Source organism: Chenopodium quinoa, unplaced genomic scaffold (genome assembly GCF_001683475.1).
Source record: "Chenopodium quinoa cultivar QQ74 unplaced genomic scaffold, ASM168347v1, whole genome shotgun sequence".
NCBI classification, from domain to species: Eukaryota; Viridiplantae; Streptophyta; class Magnoliopsida; order Caryophyllales; family Amaranthaceae; genus Chenopodium; species Chenopodium quinoa.
The window spans coordinates 1,986,220-2,002,288 of record NW_018745413.1 but is presented as its reverse complement, the minus strand read 5'-3'; the positions used below and the strand labels follow the sequence as shown (position 1 = coordinate 2,002,288).

The window sequence follows — 16,069 nt, the reverse complement described above, 5'->3', positions numbered from 1 at the left end:
TTTCTATCTTGTGGACATCCGGCTCGAATACCGGACCATTTAGGCTCGAATACCAAAAACACCTTTTTCATCTTTTTACTTTGTTAAAGTCATGCTAAAGTTTCAATGACATATCGAGGGAATTTAGACCAACAATGACACGATTGAGAGGAAATCATCCCCTTTTATTCTTTTTTAAAACCAATCTCTTCTCATGACTTGAAATCACCCTAAACACCTTTACTTGTAAAAGCGTTCTACTATTGCAAAGGATCAATATAGATTCTTTATCGCGTTAAGACTAGGAAAAAACTTTTCCTAGCCTTAATAGCTACTTGTTTCGAACACTTAGCGAGCCAAGGATTGTTTCCACATCCTTAACATTTCTGAAAGATTCTCTATTCTTTGAGAACTTCACAGAATGAGTCTCGGATTTATTTCCTTGACTACTTTGGTCATCGTCTATTCTAGACACAATCAAAGTGGGGGCTAACTGTAGACATCGACTTTTGGACTCTTGTCCCGAAAGGAAGTGCGATGATGTTATAAAAATCCGTTCTTCATGTTAGATCAAAGTTGAAGTGTTTATGGACTACGAAATGCATTATGACGTAATTTGAAACCCATATTTGAGACCAATTTATCTTAGAGCCTTGAAAGATTAATAATTAGGCATAAAACATGTTCATTCATGTTTAAACTTGATTAATAACGGAACCAAATGCGTCAAATGCAATGATTGGATCCAATGGAACCTACATTGTTGAAAAACCGAGCCAAAAAGGTAAAACAACATCAAATTCCCATAAAACGCCTATACAGATGGATATCCCTTTCAAAGAGCTTTCCAACGGTATATTATAAGCCCAATTCCGAGCCAAAATGAAGAAGTTATGATCAAAACACTCAACCGGGCCCTAAAACCGACACCCTTGCACTCCAACGGCCATAAATTTTGATTCATACATATTTTAACCTAATTCTAACGGCATTAGAAATTAGACATTCAGAGCTTTCCAATGATATCCTACACGCCTTAATTCGACTCCGCAATCAAAAGTTATGGAAGTTTTAAAAACGCGCTTTCATATAAGGTAAACTGCAAACCAGCGCAACTCAATCAGTTGCGCGCACCACCTGACGCCGCGGCTCTAAAATCTTAAACCTATATCCCTACACCTATAAATAGGGGTCTTTGTTCAGCATTACGGGGACCGGAAAAATCAGAATTAAAACCCTATTATTCTAAAAACCCTAATCTCTCTACTTCTCTTACTATCATACTACTTTTCCCTCTTTCTTCCCAACTACTCTTCAACCCTAATCCATCCATTGAAGCTCTTGAAGGTACAAAGAAGAAAGAAAGTCTATAATCACATTAAACGGAGATTTAACATAAAAGAAAAACAGTTAGTTTCCTAAGCACTTAGATAAATCACTTTTCCTTTATTGTTTAAATAACTTTAATTGAATAAATAGTGTTGTTTGATCACTTTAAACAAACTTTTAATTAATTAATTCACATAGTATTCTTTTGTTAATCAAGAATAGAATTTGATAATTAATTGTTGTTTTATCACTTAAGACAAGGCAAATATTGTTTATTTTGTTCTTTTCACGAATATTGATTAAACAAAGAATAATAACTTTTGCAATGTAATTCCAACGTGATTAATGCTTGTAAATAAAATCAACTAACTTAGTCTTTAGGTATCACGTTGCATATATTGTTTGATAATGAAATTGTGAAAAAAGGAAAAGCTAGTAGAGGTCGTACTAGGGCTAAGATAGCGATTCCCCTCTAAAGGGAACGTTATCTTAGTACCCTAGCTCCCGAACTCATTTCTGGTTTATGTAGATCAATTTGGGCATAGGTAAACTTATGACTCGTGCTAACTATCCCTTGAACTCTACTTGGGAGAAAGGCATGAAAGAGGTTTATGAGTTTTCCTAAAACTCATTGGCGACTCTTACTTGTTTCTTACAAAAAAGCATGATGAGAGTATCATTTCTAATTCAAGGTCTCCCAAACAGTCAGGAATTCAAATCCTAATACACCCTAACAAGTGTAAAATCCTAGGCTTTTAAATGGCCATAAGCATCTAAGGAAGGACCCCCTTACGATGGGATCACCCTCCTTACACCGCCCGACTAACCTTAATCCACCCACTAACATACACATACCCAGCCACCAGAATCCCTACCCACCTTACTGGAACCCACCCGCCACCCCACACCTCCAGCCTCCCTAACCCACCCACCCTAACCCAGATCTATCACCTAAACGGCTAAACCCACCCAAACAGAACCCACAACCCACCCTCCACAACCGCCCTTAAACCGTATCACCTCTATTAGCCCCCTTATCCCGAATCATCACCACTACCAAGCACCTTAAACCCACCTATAAAAAAAAACATCTAACCCACCACGACCTGTACCCAAACGTGATCCGCGTCCATGAAAGCGCCGATTTTGGCTTGAAATTATGGTATTAAAGGTCAAATTCGACCATAAAAACTTCAGATCTAGAGTTTAATGGTCGAATTTGACCTAGAAAACTTGAAAACCCACACGCATGCACCACCGCCTCCTAGAATTAGGGTTTTTGGTTCGAATTTACTAGAAATTTTACTTGATTTTACTCGATTTTACCTCAGATCGAGATAGCAGAGGAGGGAGACAGAGAGTGAGAAAGAGATTTAGGAGAGTGATAGTGAGAAACTGAGAAATGGAGAGAGGAGAAAGAGATCAAGGAGAGTGAGAAACTGAGAAAGAGAGGGGAGGAGAGTGAGAGTGAGAAACTGAGAAATGGAGAGAGGAGAGAGAACTGGTGAGGCGTGAGAATGGAAAAAAGAGGCGTGAAAATGGTTTATAAAATGGGTAGGGTTTTTTAAAAAAAATCAATGGGAAGCGGTTCATGGTACAAACCGCTTACCATTTACAATTTTGCAAGCGGTTCACCCAAAACCGCTTGCCATTTACAATTTTGGAAGCGAAATTCCATAATCGATTGTCATTTGGGGCTTCCCATTTACTATTTTCTACTAATGCCAATAACAACCCTTCACCCCACGCCCTCTCCCTAGGCCTATATAAATACCATACTTGCATGGCTGCTACTCTCACTTTCCAACTCTTCTTTAAATTCACTTTTATTTCCTACCACTTCTACTAGCACAAAAAATAAACATAGAATACAATAAAACATGGATCCACAATTAAAACAACATCACTGCTATTTCACCACAACCTAGACCAACTCCTTCGATGATGGTCCTGAGAAACCCCTTGGACCCGCCAAGAAGGCCCCTAAGACCTCGGTCACAATCACGACCATGAGATACCAAGGTGTCCATTGTAGGTCGTGGGGGGCGATATGCAACTGAAATCCAGGACACACAGTTTAAGGAACGCCACTGGCTCGACACGTACGACACTACGTATGCCGAGGAAGTGGCGTGTGCTTACGACACTGCGGCACGTGTCATGCGTGGAAGCAAAGCACGTACCAACTTCACTTACGCTAGTTCTTCCCCTCATCATCTTGATCATGACATTATGTACCCTCCTCCTTTACCTCCTTATTTTAGTAACCCTTCTAATAATAAGAAGAAGAAATCTCGTCCGTCGTCCATTAAGTTTAAAACTACAACCTCTAACTCAAATCCTAGCCATCCGAATCCCACTTTTCGTGGAATGGCTTCACTCAACCCAAACCCAAACACAAAATCATCAAAATATAATCAACGACTATGATGAAGGTATTAAAACTTTTGTTTTAGAAGTTTTGGTGGTAAAAAACCATTTTTTGAATTTTTTTTTTTTTTTTGGTGATAAAAGTGAAAAAAGAAAACCCTTTTTGTTACATTAAATGTTTATTTTCAAAATGAGGGATTACTTGAGATCGCTTTAGATTTGCGATTTGTGAAAGATGGAACAAATTCTAATTTGAGAAATGTCTAGATCCATTGTCCACCACGGATTACCTAAGTCCAATTTGCAAGTCCAAATTCTATAAAAATGGATTTGGATCTGGAGGCCCCAAGCCATTTCTACATCATAGTATCAAACTAATAAATTGTTCCAATCCATCCAAATGACCAAACACAATGATTAATTAACCAAACCCAAATCCAACCCCATTCAATTGATTCAAATCCTTATCCAAAAAAAAAAAACCCTCAAAATATTCAATCTTGTTCACCCGCAAACTCTTTGAGTCACACAAAATGGCAACACTCCGCCAATCCCTTCACCTCCCCTTCTCTTCCTTCCACCCATCTTCCAACCCCTCTAAACCCCATCTCACTAACCTCCATTTACCAATCAACAACCCTAAATACCCCATTATCTCCCTGACCCGAACCAGGTTCATCCTCAAAGCAGCCGAAAATGGTGCTCAAACTGACAAAGAACAGGAAAATTCTGCCATTACAGAACAACAGCAGAGCTCTGAAGAACAATTATCGGAATTAGGGACGGAAATCAAGAAGGCAATGAAGGAGAGAGAAAAGGTTGAAGAAGAAGATTCTGGGTTTTTGAGCGGGTTTTTGGGGGAAATTGGGCAGATTGAATGGCCAGATTTTGGGAAAGTGATTGGAACAACCGGTGTCGTTTTGGGTGTTATTGCTGGTTCTAGTGCCGTTTTGCTTTCTGTTAATGCCGTTTTGGCTGAGCTTTCTGATAAGGTTTTTGCTGGGAAAGGTGTTCAGGATTTCTTTGGTGGGTAAAATTTTGTTGTTCGGGTCGGGTTCAACCCGATCCAAACCCGATTAGAATGTTTGGGAAAAGAATCAAAGATTGTCTGTAATTTTGTGGTGGTATTCACGTGTTGTGTTGTATACTTTTGATTAAGAGTAGAATTTACTCTACTTTGACTCTACTTTGTGTAAAAGCTGACAATTTTGATTTATGAAAAGAATAGATTTCAATATTTCATGATATGAGAATGTAGGATTGTAGAAGGTAGTTCTTTCTACCATTTGGAGTCATCATTGTTACCAATTTATTAACTGAATGTTAAAAAACATTAAAGCTAGTGAAGTTTGGAAATGCATTAAATTTCGTGACTGTATTATTGTAAAGTTCTTGTACTCTTTTGAAAAAAGGTACAACTACAAATAAAAAAACATAACAATACTCTCTTTAGAATTTCTATATAAGTTAGAGGACGGGCGTGTTCTAACTGATTGAGCAATACTGAAATGAATATTTTATGAGAGGAGGATAATGAACTAATCTGAACTTAAGCGAAAGAGAAAAGGCCCGTAATAACCAAGTTCAAACTATTTAATTAATTCAACTAATTCAACTAGGTTAGTTATATACGAAGTAGATTATTAATTTATAAGTATATCATTAATTAGGGCATGTTCTCATACGTTAAAATTCAATTTAGTTCAGTTTATTTCAGCTCCTAATTTCCTTCTCTTATAAAATATTCGGTTTAGTTCAGCTCAGCTCAGCTCAGCTCAGGTCAGTTCAGCTGAGTTCAGTCTGTGAGAACAAACCCTTAGTCTATAAATAATAAAAATATGTGATATATTAGTATTTGCATTTTTTAATATTACTATATTAGCTTATAGTTTATCTTTTTTTTTTGACAAAGATTACAAATAAGAAATACTAAAACTAAAAACAAATAAAATGGCGACAACGAGCTAAACCAGCCAAAAGATGAGAATAACCTCTCTTGTCTTGAGACTTTCTGAACGTTAAACCTATGGAATCCAGCAACAATCTGCCAAATTTCCCGCAATATCCAAATAACCGAGATAGTATATGAAGTTTGACCCCAAATTAGCCTCCGAACTAAATAGCAGTCCGTAAAAACTCGCACACTGGAGTAGCCTTTATCCCTTACATGTCGCAAACCAAGTAAGCAAGCCATCAGTTCAGAATGAAGGGGCGAAGAAGTGAAACCCGGCGGGGCCCCTCCCCCAACAGACGAGGAAGATAAATCAAAAGATAAATACCAACCCATGCTTGCACGTTGATCCCTGGCACTCCAAGAACCATCAAAGGTAAGACAGATGTCATACTCTTCAGAGGGTCCACCCAACCTTAGAGATCGATGAGAAGAGAAAACGAACCCCAGAGGTTATGGGGGTTGAGTAAGGTCAGAAAAATCTCGAGCCTCTACACTCCTAGTAATATTTTTTAAAAGTAGCAACCATATCAAAGATCCTAGCTGGAGAATAGACCTCCGAGCGGAAACGAAGGTTGTTCCTAGTTAACCAGACAACCCACAAAAAAGTAATAAGGCCATCCAAACTACTCCGGTCCTTAGACAACCAAATACTGAAATCTCGATCTTGGGGAAATGTCCGAAGGGCATTTAAAGGATGAGAAGCCCTGACCAAACTAGTAAATTCACATTGTTGGAAAATGTGTGAAACTGTTTCAAGAGATTGATGGCAGAACCCACAATTAGCATCAACCAGAATGCCTTTTAAGGCCAAAACAGTCACTGTGGGAAGGCCATTATGTAAAATTTTCCAAATGAAGAGCTTCCATTTTGGTAAAATTGGGAGACCCCAAAATTTCTATCACCAAATTGGGAGGATATTAGAAGGCATAGATCTTTCCAAACAAGTATGGTTCAACAACTGAGCATAAGAGGACGTAGTAGTTTTAAACGAACCATCCCGAGTGAATTTCCAATAAACAAAATTATCCATTTCTTCCTGTGGTCTTTCCATCCCAAGAATGAAATCTACTGTAGTAGGAGGAAAAAGCCGTCGGAATAATCCCAGGCTTGAGAAATAGGATCAATTATCTTCGACACCTTGGAATGAAGCTCGGAGGGGGAACATAATTCTTGAACCGAACAAAAACCCTTGTAACCCAATAGTCGTCGACAATGTTGATCTGAGAACCTGAGCCACCTTCTAGATAACTCCATGTGAGTGAACGCGAGCCCCTTCCAAAAAACTCCTACACCCCCAAGAAGGATGGGGAGAAGAAATAGTAGCTTTATAGTTTATAAGGTGAGGATAACGAGCACGATAAATCCTCAAAACCAAAAGCCGTGGATGATGAATTAGATGTGTAGACACCTAAAAATGTCTCCCCAAAACCAAACCCGATGATGAACAACTTTCACCACCATTATTGGTCGTGTTGAGTATTTAATCTTTGGAGTGCTTAAATCCATATTCTATCCAATACATTTCATAAACCAATCCATTTCCTAGCTTATTTTCCTAAACCTTAACTTGTTATCCACTTTTCGTGTCCACATCGCAAAATCGAGAGAAACTAATTTTTTATATTATAATTTTGATCTAATTATTAATTGGTTGGATATTCATTGAAATAAGCTTTCCAACCATATATCACATAAGCCCAATTCCGAGCTATAACGAAAAAGATATGAGCAAAACACTAAACTCGGCCCAAAACCGACACTTTTCCACAAAAAACGGCCATATCTTAAAATATTTAAATGATTTTGACCTGATTTTGATTGGGTTGGAAAGTATACTTGATAATATTTCCAATGATATATTATATGCCTTATTCTGAGTTACGGATCAAAAGTTATCGCAATTTTAAAAACGCGTTAAAAAACTAGAATTGCCGCGCAAACAACATACCTGCCGCGTCACGGGAGATGATGACGTGGCATGGGAATAGTACCGTGACGTGGGATTTTTCACCGTGTCACGGTGCTTTCCCGTGTCTTTCCCGCGTTTCTTTTCCTTGCGCTTAAGAATCTGGATGCAAAAACTGCACCGTGACACGGGAAAAAGTGCCGCGCCACGGGAAATATTGCCGCGTCACGACATATTTTACCATCTCACGGTGCACATCCTGTAACACGGGACTGCTCCATGTTTTCTCCGCGTAATCCCGTAATCCCTAAACGCGTTTTATCCTATGTAGGTTTGTTTCTGTCCCGTGTCACACCAAATTACCCCGCGTCACACTAAAGTGTACCGTGTCACGGTGCATTTTACCGTGTGGCGGCATTATTTTTTAGGGTTTTTATCTTTTTAGGGTTTCATGTATTCCCTCTGCTCATTTCCCAATAAATAGGACCCTAATTTCTGCAGTTCGGGGCATCAAATCATTCTCTCTTTTGACACCAAAAATCATTCTATTCTCTCTCTCCCATATTCTAAGCCTTAACCCTATATTCCTAATTATATCATTCTTCCCTTAAGCACTCCAAGGAGTCCATACTTAATCCGAGGTTCTGTCCTTAAATCAAGGCGTGAAAGGTACAAATAACTGAGGGTTTGGACCAAATCAAATCTACATTTATTTAATTTAATTTTCATTTGATTTATATTTTTTTATTGAAGATACTAACAATTTATTCATGATGTAGCAATTTTAAAGAGCGCGCGAAATGTGAGTAATTAATTAATTTAATTAATTTAATTACTCTTATTTTATTTTAATATTGCTAGCATCATGATTAGGTTATTTTATATTTGATTTGATTAACGCTATTATTGTTAAAATTGCTTCCAATATTAATGTTTAATTTATTATATTTATTGATCACCATATTGCATGTTAAAGGGAATATGTAATTGAAAATCACGCCTAATAAGATAATTTGGACGACCAGTTTAGGTTCCTTTTTAATCTTGTTGTGTAAATCAAGTGATCACTAATATTTTAGAATTATATGTTGCATTAATATTAAACCAATTTAGCATAATAATAGTTTGGAGCTAATTGAATCTTTGTTTGCATGCCTTTGAGATCACAGGAATCACTTTTTCACTATAAGAATCGAGTAGAGGCCAATACGGGCGAATGTGACTCCATGACTCACTTCGTACCATCATCCCCGATCCTCCTTTCGTGGTTTTGAACCATATGGAGTCAGTAATCTCATGGATTATGAATGGGGTGTAACATTCACGGGTCAATCGTTGTTGCCTATCGTTGTCCCTTTATTTGTGGTTGCCTTTTATGATCCGTGAATGGTTTACAAGTTCCTTAAAAACTTGTTGGCGTCTCCCTAATTTCTTTGTCCCTAATCGTTGTCCTTAATCCTATATGTCAATTCCCACTTCCTATGAGTGTCAAGCATATTCACAACATGCTTAACGTAGGTGCACTTCGAGCGACGCCTACAAGACGCCACATTTGTTTAGCTAGCAAAGCCAAGTTAAAGGAGGGCACATGGCGGATGCCCAAACCCCCTAAGCCTCGAGGAAGATGAAGGGTTGAAGGAGTTAAAGCTAAACCTCTAGTGGATTTGCTATTTTTCCACCAAAAACAAGTCAGAATCTGATGAATACGGTCAAAAATAGTCGTAGGCAACTTTATGAAAACCGAGAGCACATGATTTAAAGACGCTAGCTATGACCACCGTATTGATAAGACCAACTTGGCCGTCTGCAGATAAATATCGAGAACTAAATGCTGACAGCTTTTACGATACTTTATCCACAAAGGGTTGAAACTGGTGACATTTAGCACGACCTAAAACAACCGGAAGACCCAAGTATGTGCCAAGCAAATTTTTAAGCTTGCATACGCAGAGCGGAACTTAAGAACTCGCGGTAATCCTCCGGAGTATTCGAACTGAATTTAACAATTACTTTTAAACATTAACCATCTGACCAGAAGTGGTACAGAAGCGGTTAATCACTCCCAAAAGATGAGAACATACCTCTAGAGAAACACATAGAAACAATAATACATTATCAGCAAAGAACATATGGGAGGCTGAAGGAGCCCATCTAGTAATACGCAATCCTTGAAATATAACAGTTTCATCAGCCTTTCGAAGAATCATTGAAAATACTTCCATGCAAAGGACAAATAAGTAGGACGGAGAACAGTGGACGGCCTGCCATTGACAAGCATCTGGTACAAGACCGTAGAGACGCACTGCTTAATTAGTCGAATCCAATAAGGAGGAAACCCAAAAGGCCTTGAGCACATCCCATAAAAACTCCCAACTAACCCTATCATAGGCTTTGTTCATATCCAATTTCGAAGCTACATAACATAATCTTGTAGAAGAGGAATTCATATAGGAGAGTATTTCATGAGCAATGAGATTGCTATCTGACATTAGGCAACCCAGAACAAAAGCAAATTGAGCCTCCAATATCAAAAGAGGCATGATTTTACGCAGACAAGTCGTCATGCATTTAGCAATACACTTATACAGCACATTACACAGACTAATCGGACGAAACTGGAAAGGAGAATCAGGATGCTCCACCTTAGGTAAGAGAATCAGAAAATTGTGGTTCCAATCTTTAAGCAGATATCCGCGAGCAAAGAAATACTGAATTGAAGAAGTGACTTAGCCACCAAAAATCGACCAATGAGATTTAAATAAGGCAGCCGAGAAGCTGTCCGGCCCTGGAGATTTGTCATTTTCAATATGGAAAATAGCGTCCTTAATCTCTTTTGTAGAAAAAGGAACTATAAGTTGCTGATGGTGTAGTAGCGAAAGAGAAGGAATATTCAGATCATCCTAGAATCCAGGAATGGTAGGAGGAGGAGAATTCTGACAATTATGGAGATTTGAGAATTGATTAACTAAAAGATTCTTAATTCCTACAGGATCGGAAACCCAATTTCCTTGATTGTCCTTCAAATCGAAAATTTTATTCATACGGCGATGCTCTTGAACCGAGGAGAAAAGGAGTTGCGAACTAGTTTCACCAAAAGCATCCCATCTCACGTTAGACCTCTGTTTCCAGTAAGTGAACAAAGTATGAGCCTGAGATAGTTTCTCATCCCGATTATGAAGGAAACGAGAACCTGCAGTAGCAGAATTCAAAGACAGGCGGCCTGCGAAGTAACAAAATCTTGCAAGTCTTTCCAGTCTATACCCCAAGTCTTTTTATGCTCCACATGCCAACGTAGTATAATTTGTCTAAGGTTCACCAATTTTCAAGATAAAGCATACATTTGCGACCTTAAAAGGTTAGTGCGCCAAGTAGAGTCAATCATTAAGGTCACCTCTCTATTATCTAAGCACCAATTTTTAATACGGTAAGGGCATTTCCTAGTGGAATAAGTAATTATTCTTGTAAAACGATAGCCGCATGGTATGAGAATAAAATTGGTTGGTGACTATCATAGCGTCTACATGAGAATCTAACCATGAACGCATACCCTTTATCAATTCGCTCAAAGGTAGGATTTGCTAATTGGCCATTAGTCCAAGTAAAGGGGGGACACGCAAATGGAATGTCAACTAAACCAGAAGCTAATTTCCATTCTAAGAAGTCAGAACGGCCAGGAATAGAAGTTGCTTTGTCACCTATATACTCTACTTGGTTAAAATCGCCTAGCAGTACGACATCTGGGTTGTGGTTCAAAATTTCTAAAAGTTCATCCCAAACATGAGAATGTAAAGAAACACGAGGCAAACCGTACACAAACATTACATATCTTATTGCTTGAACAAGAACTACAACTTGAGGAGAAACTGAAATAGGTACAACTGAAACCAGGGCAAACAAAAAAACTACCAAACCCCCACTAAGCCCTATAACATCCGAACCATAAAACCCATCAAAAGCTAAATATGACAACTTATCTACAACTACATTTACAAAGACTAAGGTTTCTATTAAAAACAAAAAGGTTGATCCCAAAAGTGCGGAATAAAGAGGACACATATGGAACTTTATGGGAGTCCGCTGCACCTAGCCCCCTACAGTTCGAGGCTGCCACATTCATGGTGGCTATGTTGGCCTAGACTGGGGAGCCACCTCACCCTCAGAAGAAGTAGAACCAAAAGAAGATGCACCTCCCGTAGAAGCACCCTTGCGCTTTTTAAACGGCTTGAGACAGGAGAAATAGCTAAGTTAGCATCACCAATTGTCAATGGAGGAGTCATTGGTTTATGAGAAGAGGCAGGGCGTTTACGAGAGCAACCCTCTTTAACCCAAGTCCAAACCTTATCAACCTTTTTCGCTAATTTCAGACACAAAGGCTTCTTTCCCTTGCTCTTCCCATATTTAGAGCAAGATTAGCCATGTCTCGTCGTCTTAGGAATTTTTCCCATGCCACATCATATTTTAATATTTTATAATTATGTTAAGACTCTTTAATAAGATTCAACTAAATTTAGATCTTCATTCCTCATACTCATTTAAGATTTCTTAAATGTACGTATTATTTTTATTTTCCTTTTGTATATATGATATTTTAATAGTATAATTTGCAATGGTGTCGTAAGTTACATATCTTATATAGTTGAAAAATAATATCAAACCACTGAATACAAAATTATAAATAATAATGACATTACATGAATATTGTGATATATATACATAATATTATAGCCGTAAAATTTACATTTTTTTATAATTTAAATTTGTTGATGAAAATTATAGCAAATAATAGAATACTTTAGATTAAAATACAAAAAAAAAAAAGCAAGTAAAGGTATACTTTATGTTAAAATACAACAAACATATTTATCAATAAAAATAAATACAACAATCCACCGCAATTAAATATTACACTTTACATTTTTTTTATGATATTAAATCTAATTATTGTTAACAATAATATTTTTCAGAAAAAAGAAGTTGTGCTTTGGTATACGTACATAGGCAAAATACAGCGTATAAAGTATTTAAATGAATCTTAAGTTGAGTCTTGAATTTTCAAGACTCCATTCAAGACTTTGTTAAGACTTTGCTTCATAAATGCATAAATTTTGTGAAGTCTTGTCTTAAGACAATTTAAAAGAGATTTGTTGATGTCATATATAGTATTAAGACCTAGGGCTAATCTTGCTCTTAGCTGAAGTTGATTAAGTCGAAGAAGAGTGAATTGAAGGTCAAGAAGAAACCGCAAGTGAACAATCCATTGGCACCAGAATATCAGAATCCGCTGTTGGCGTGCGCTCAGAGCACTCTCACCAATGGGGAGAAAAATTCCCATGGGGAGTTTTAGGGTTTTAATCCAAAAATAAAAGTCCCCATCAATGGGCTATATAAAAAATGCCAATGGGCAAAACATTTTTTGATCAAAGTTTGGGCAAAATTAAAATCAGACCAAGAATGAGTGGGCCCCACGTGCGACGCTGCCAATAGAGTTTTTTTTGCTCACCACGCCTCAAAACGCAGCGTTTTGAGGAAGCGTGTGCTGCACTTCAACTCAAAACGCAGTGTTTTGAGGAAAGGAAAAGCAAAAAAAATATTAAATGCACCCCTGACAGGCGCGTCAGCACGCCCAATCAAGCGCTGACACGTGTCCTGTCAGGGAGCTTGGACCAATCAGGAAATTCCTGATTATTGCAACGGTTATATTTTTGTAGCCGTTATTTTGTGCTTTTAAAATAAAAAAAAAAATTACCAACGGCTAGAAAAAAAAAATTCCCTACAAATAGAGACCCATTTTGCCTATATTTTCATATTTCCAAAATTCACATAAATTTGTTGTATTTACATTTTCTCTCAATTTCTCTGTTATAATTAGTCATCCTTTTAATATTATTATTATTATTATTATCAAAATAAATATTATTATTATTATTGTTGTTATTATTATTTTTGTTATTAATATTAATATTATTATTACAAATTTAATGATGTGTAGGAGAGATAAATATTGATGGGGTATAGGGTTAAAAATAGGAGAGAGAATGGTGGGGATTATAATTTTTGACCATTGGTGTAGAATAAATGACCAAGAAAATGCCCATGGGGAGGAGGAGTGAGAAAGTGGTTAGAGAGAGATTGGGCAACCAAAAAAATGCCCATTAGTGGGAATGCTCTCAGAAGACCCTAGAGTTACTTACAATTGTTAAGCTGAAACGTCCAACATTCCAGATGATGAATCCGCCATATACCGGAATCAGCCCCTTCATTCTCCATTGCAGCCGCTGATAAGGTACGAGCAGGGAACGGAACTTGAGGTGGAGCTATGTCAGTGTTCTGAGAAGAAGAATCTAACCAATTGCTGCAACTCGCACCATAAGGATCAGAATAAATCGGGCCAGACGACCTAATTGGCGGGGGAGAGAAGCGCACCCCAGGTTCAATTGCTGGACGGGGATAATTCTGGCCGAAAATAGCATAAGAGTCTGGCTGAATTGATTTCAGAATAAAGCCATGGTGTGAGCCACCCTCTGGATTATATTGTCGAAGAAGGAAATTCTCCAAGTCTTTAGAGTAGGCGTCACAATTTTTCTAGGCTCCTTAATATTTGAAAAACTTGAATGCATTATGTTAGGCCCAGTGTCAAAGCCCAAATCACAATGAGTAGGGTCCAAATGAGTTGTTAGGCTGCTTAGATGAACCGTCCTAGTGTGAGGTAGAATAGGGTGTAGGGTCATAATAGTTGAACCATTAAGCTGCACGTGATGAGATTGCGTTGTAGAAATATTATCTGAAGATGAGATTGAATCCAAATTACCTGCTGACATGTCAACTGCAGAATCATGAGGTGTCATGACCTCATTCACATTAGATGGATTACCATGAAATTTTTTTGATGAGGCAGAACCACCGCTCCATGTGATATGGGATGAAGATGACCTATGTGACCCATGTGGTTGCAATGAAGTTGGCGATTAGGGTTAGGATTGTTTTTCCAAGTGCCTTGATATCCTTCAACATGAGAGAACGTAAATCTATGAGGTGCACGTGGCACAAGAGTTTGCCGATGACGTGGCAGTGGAACCTCAAGCTGTGGTTGTTCATCCCGGAGAACACCCTACTTATGCCTCCAGACCTCATCCTCCACCCCACGAAAACCACCAGGGTGAGGATTCAGAAATAATCTAGGCAAAGATTGAGTAGGATAAGGTGGAGGAGGAGGAGAATCACCAAGATCAGCCCCAAAAATTTCTTTATCCAAAGGACGTGAGTCACCCGAATTTTCAAAAGGATCATCTTCGTCATAGCCACCAAAACGCAGCTCCGTAGTCCAAACATTCTGAGTTAGTCGAATACCACGAACTGCATTTTAATAGAAAGAAATGTCCGTAGGACCAAATAAAACATGTGCGTTGCTTTGTGGAGGTGACAATAGCGATGATCCTGATGGAAATTAATATCATCTTGTTCTTTATGACACGAAGTCCGACCGTGTCCGACAAAACCACATTTTTTACAAAATATGAATATGCCTTCGTATTTAAATCGAACCCACATAGCTCGATTTCCATAGATAAGGAAATAACAACCAGGAATTATAGGAATTGAAAGATCAACTAGTAATTTAACTTGTGGTCAGGGTAAAAGAAACTGACCTTGAACATCCTCCCTGTTGATTATATATCCTACACGAGCAAGAACGAAATCTTCCACCATCGGAGTGGAGTGTTGAATCGGAAGTCCTTCAATTGTTACCTACATATCCACCAAATGGAGATTAAGGTTGTCGGGAACCGAGTAACCGCGAAAGCGTTGCAGCACCATAAGACTTCCTTTAAAGTGCACCCAACCCCTTAAATCCAGTTTTAACGCATCCTCCTCCGTGCCGCAAAAGTAAATAAAGTCAGAACCATAGGGTCGAACTACCACCGAGGCACGGAGACGCCAGTAAAGCGGAACTAAACGCTGAACCAACGATAAAGAAAAGTCATGATCGTCCCAAAATTGACCAATAACACAGAAAGTCCAATCCAAAAAGCTAGTTTCATGGAAAGGAAGGGGTTCACCAAATTCGCCTACCCTATGAGGATAGACAAAAGTAATTGGAAACTCATAGTCGCTCATATTGGACTAAAGATTTGGATTAGAAGTGAAAAGGGGAAGCTAAGAATAGAGTAAAAGCAGAGGACCAAAATTAAAAGCACGTAGAGTAAACTCTCTCACTAAAGACTTTCTCTCCCTAGAGAGTTTCTAAAATAGCAAAATTGCATGCACTTTTCCGTATAGTTTATCTATCTATGTGCTATACTAAAAGAGAAGCGTCTTAGGGCCTGTTCACATTTACTGAATTGAGCTGAACTTGAACTGAACTAAACTAATTGGAGCTGAAATGAACTGAACTGAATTGAATTGAATAAAGCTAAAATGAATATTTTATGAGAGAAGAAAATTAGGAACTGAACTGAACTAAACTGATTGAAGGTGAAATGAACTAAACTAAACTGAAATAAAGCTGAAGTGAACAAGCCCTTAATGTGAGA

The 16,069-nt window shown here is 38.1% G+C and overlaps 1 protein-coding gene across 1 annotated transcript; it reads left to right on the top strand.

Annotated features, from left to right (window-relative positions):
• The first annotated feature begins 3,813 nt into the window (after positions 1-3,813).
• LOC110713424 (preprotein translocase subunit SECE1-like) lies at positions 3,814-4,923 on the top strand. The gene has a single exon (XM_021891877.1). The coding sequence runs from the start codon at positions 4,212-4,214 to the stop codon at positions 4,710-4,712; it is 501 nt and encodes a 166-aa protein (XP_021747569.1). The 5' UTR covers positions 3,814-4,211; the 3' UTR covers positions 4,713-4,923.
• The last annotated feature ends 11,146 nt before the right edge of the window (positions 4,924-16,069 follow it).

Bases quoted from the DNA above. Each gene is read 5' to 3' on its own strand.
- LOC110713424 (XM_021891877.1), top strand. From the start codon at position 4,212: ATGGCAACACTCCGCCAATCCCTTCACCTCCCCTTCTCTTCCTTCCAC.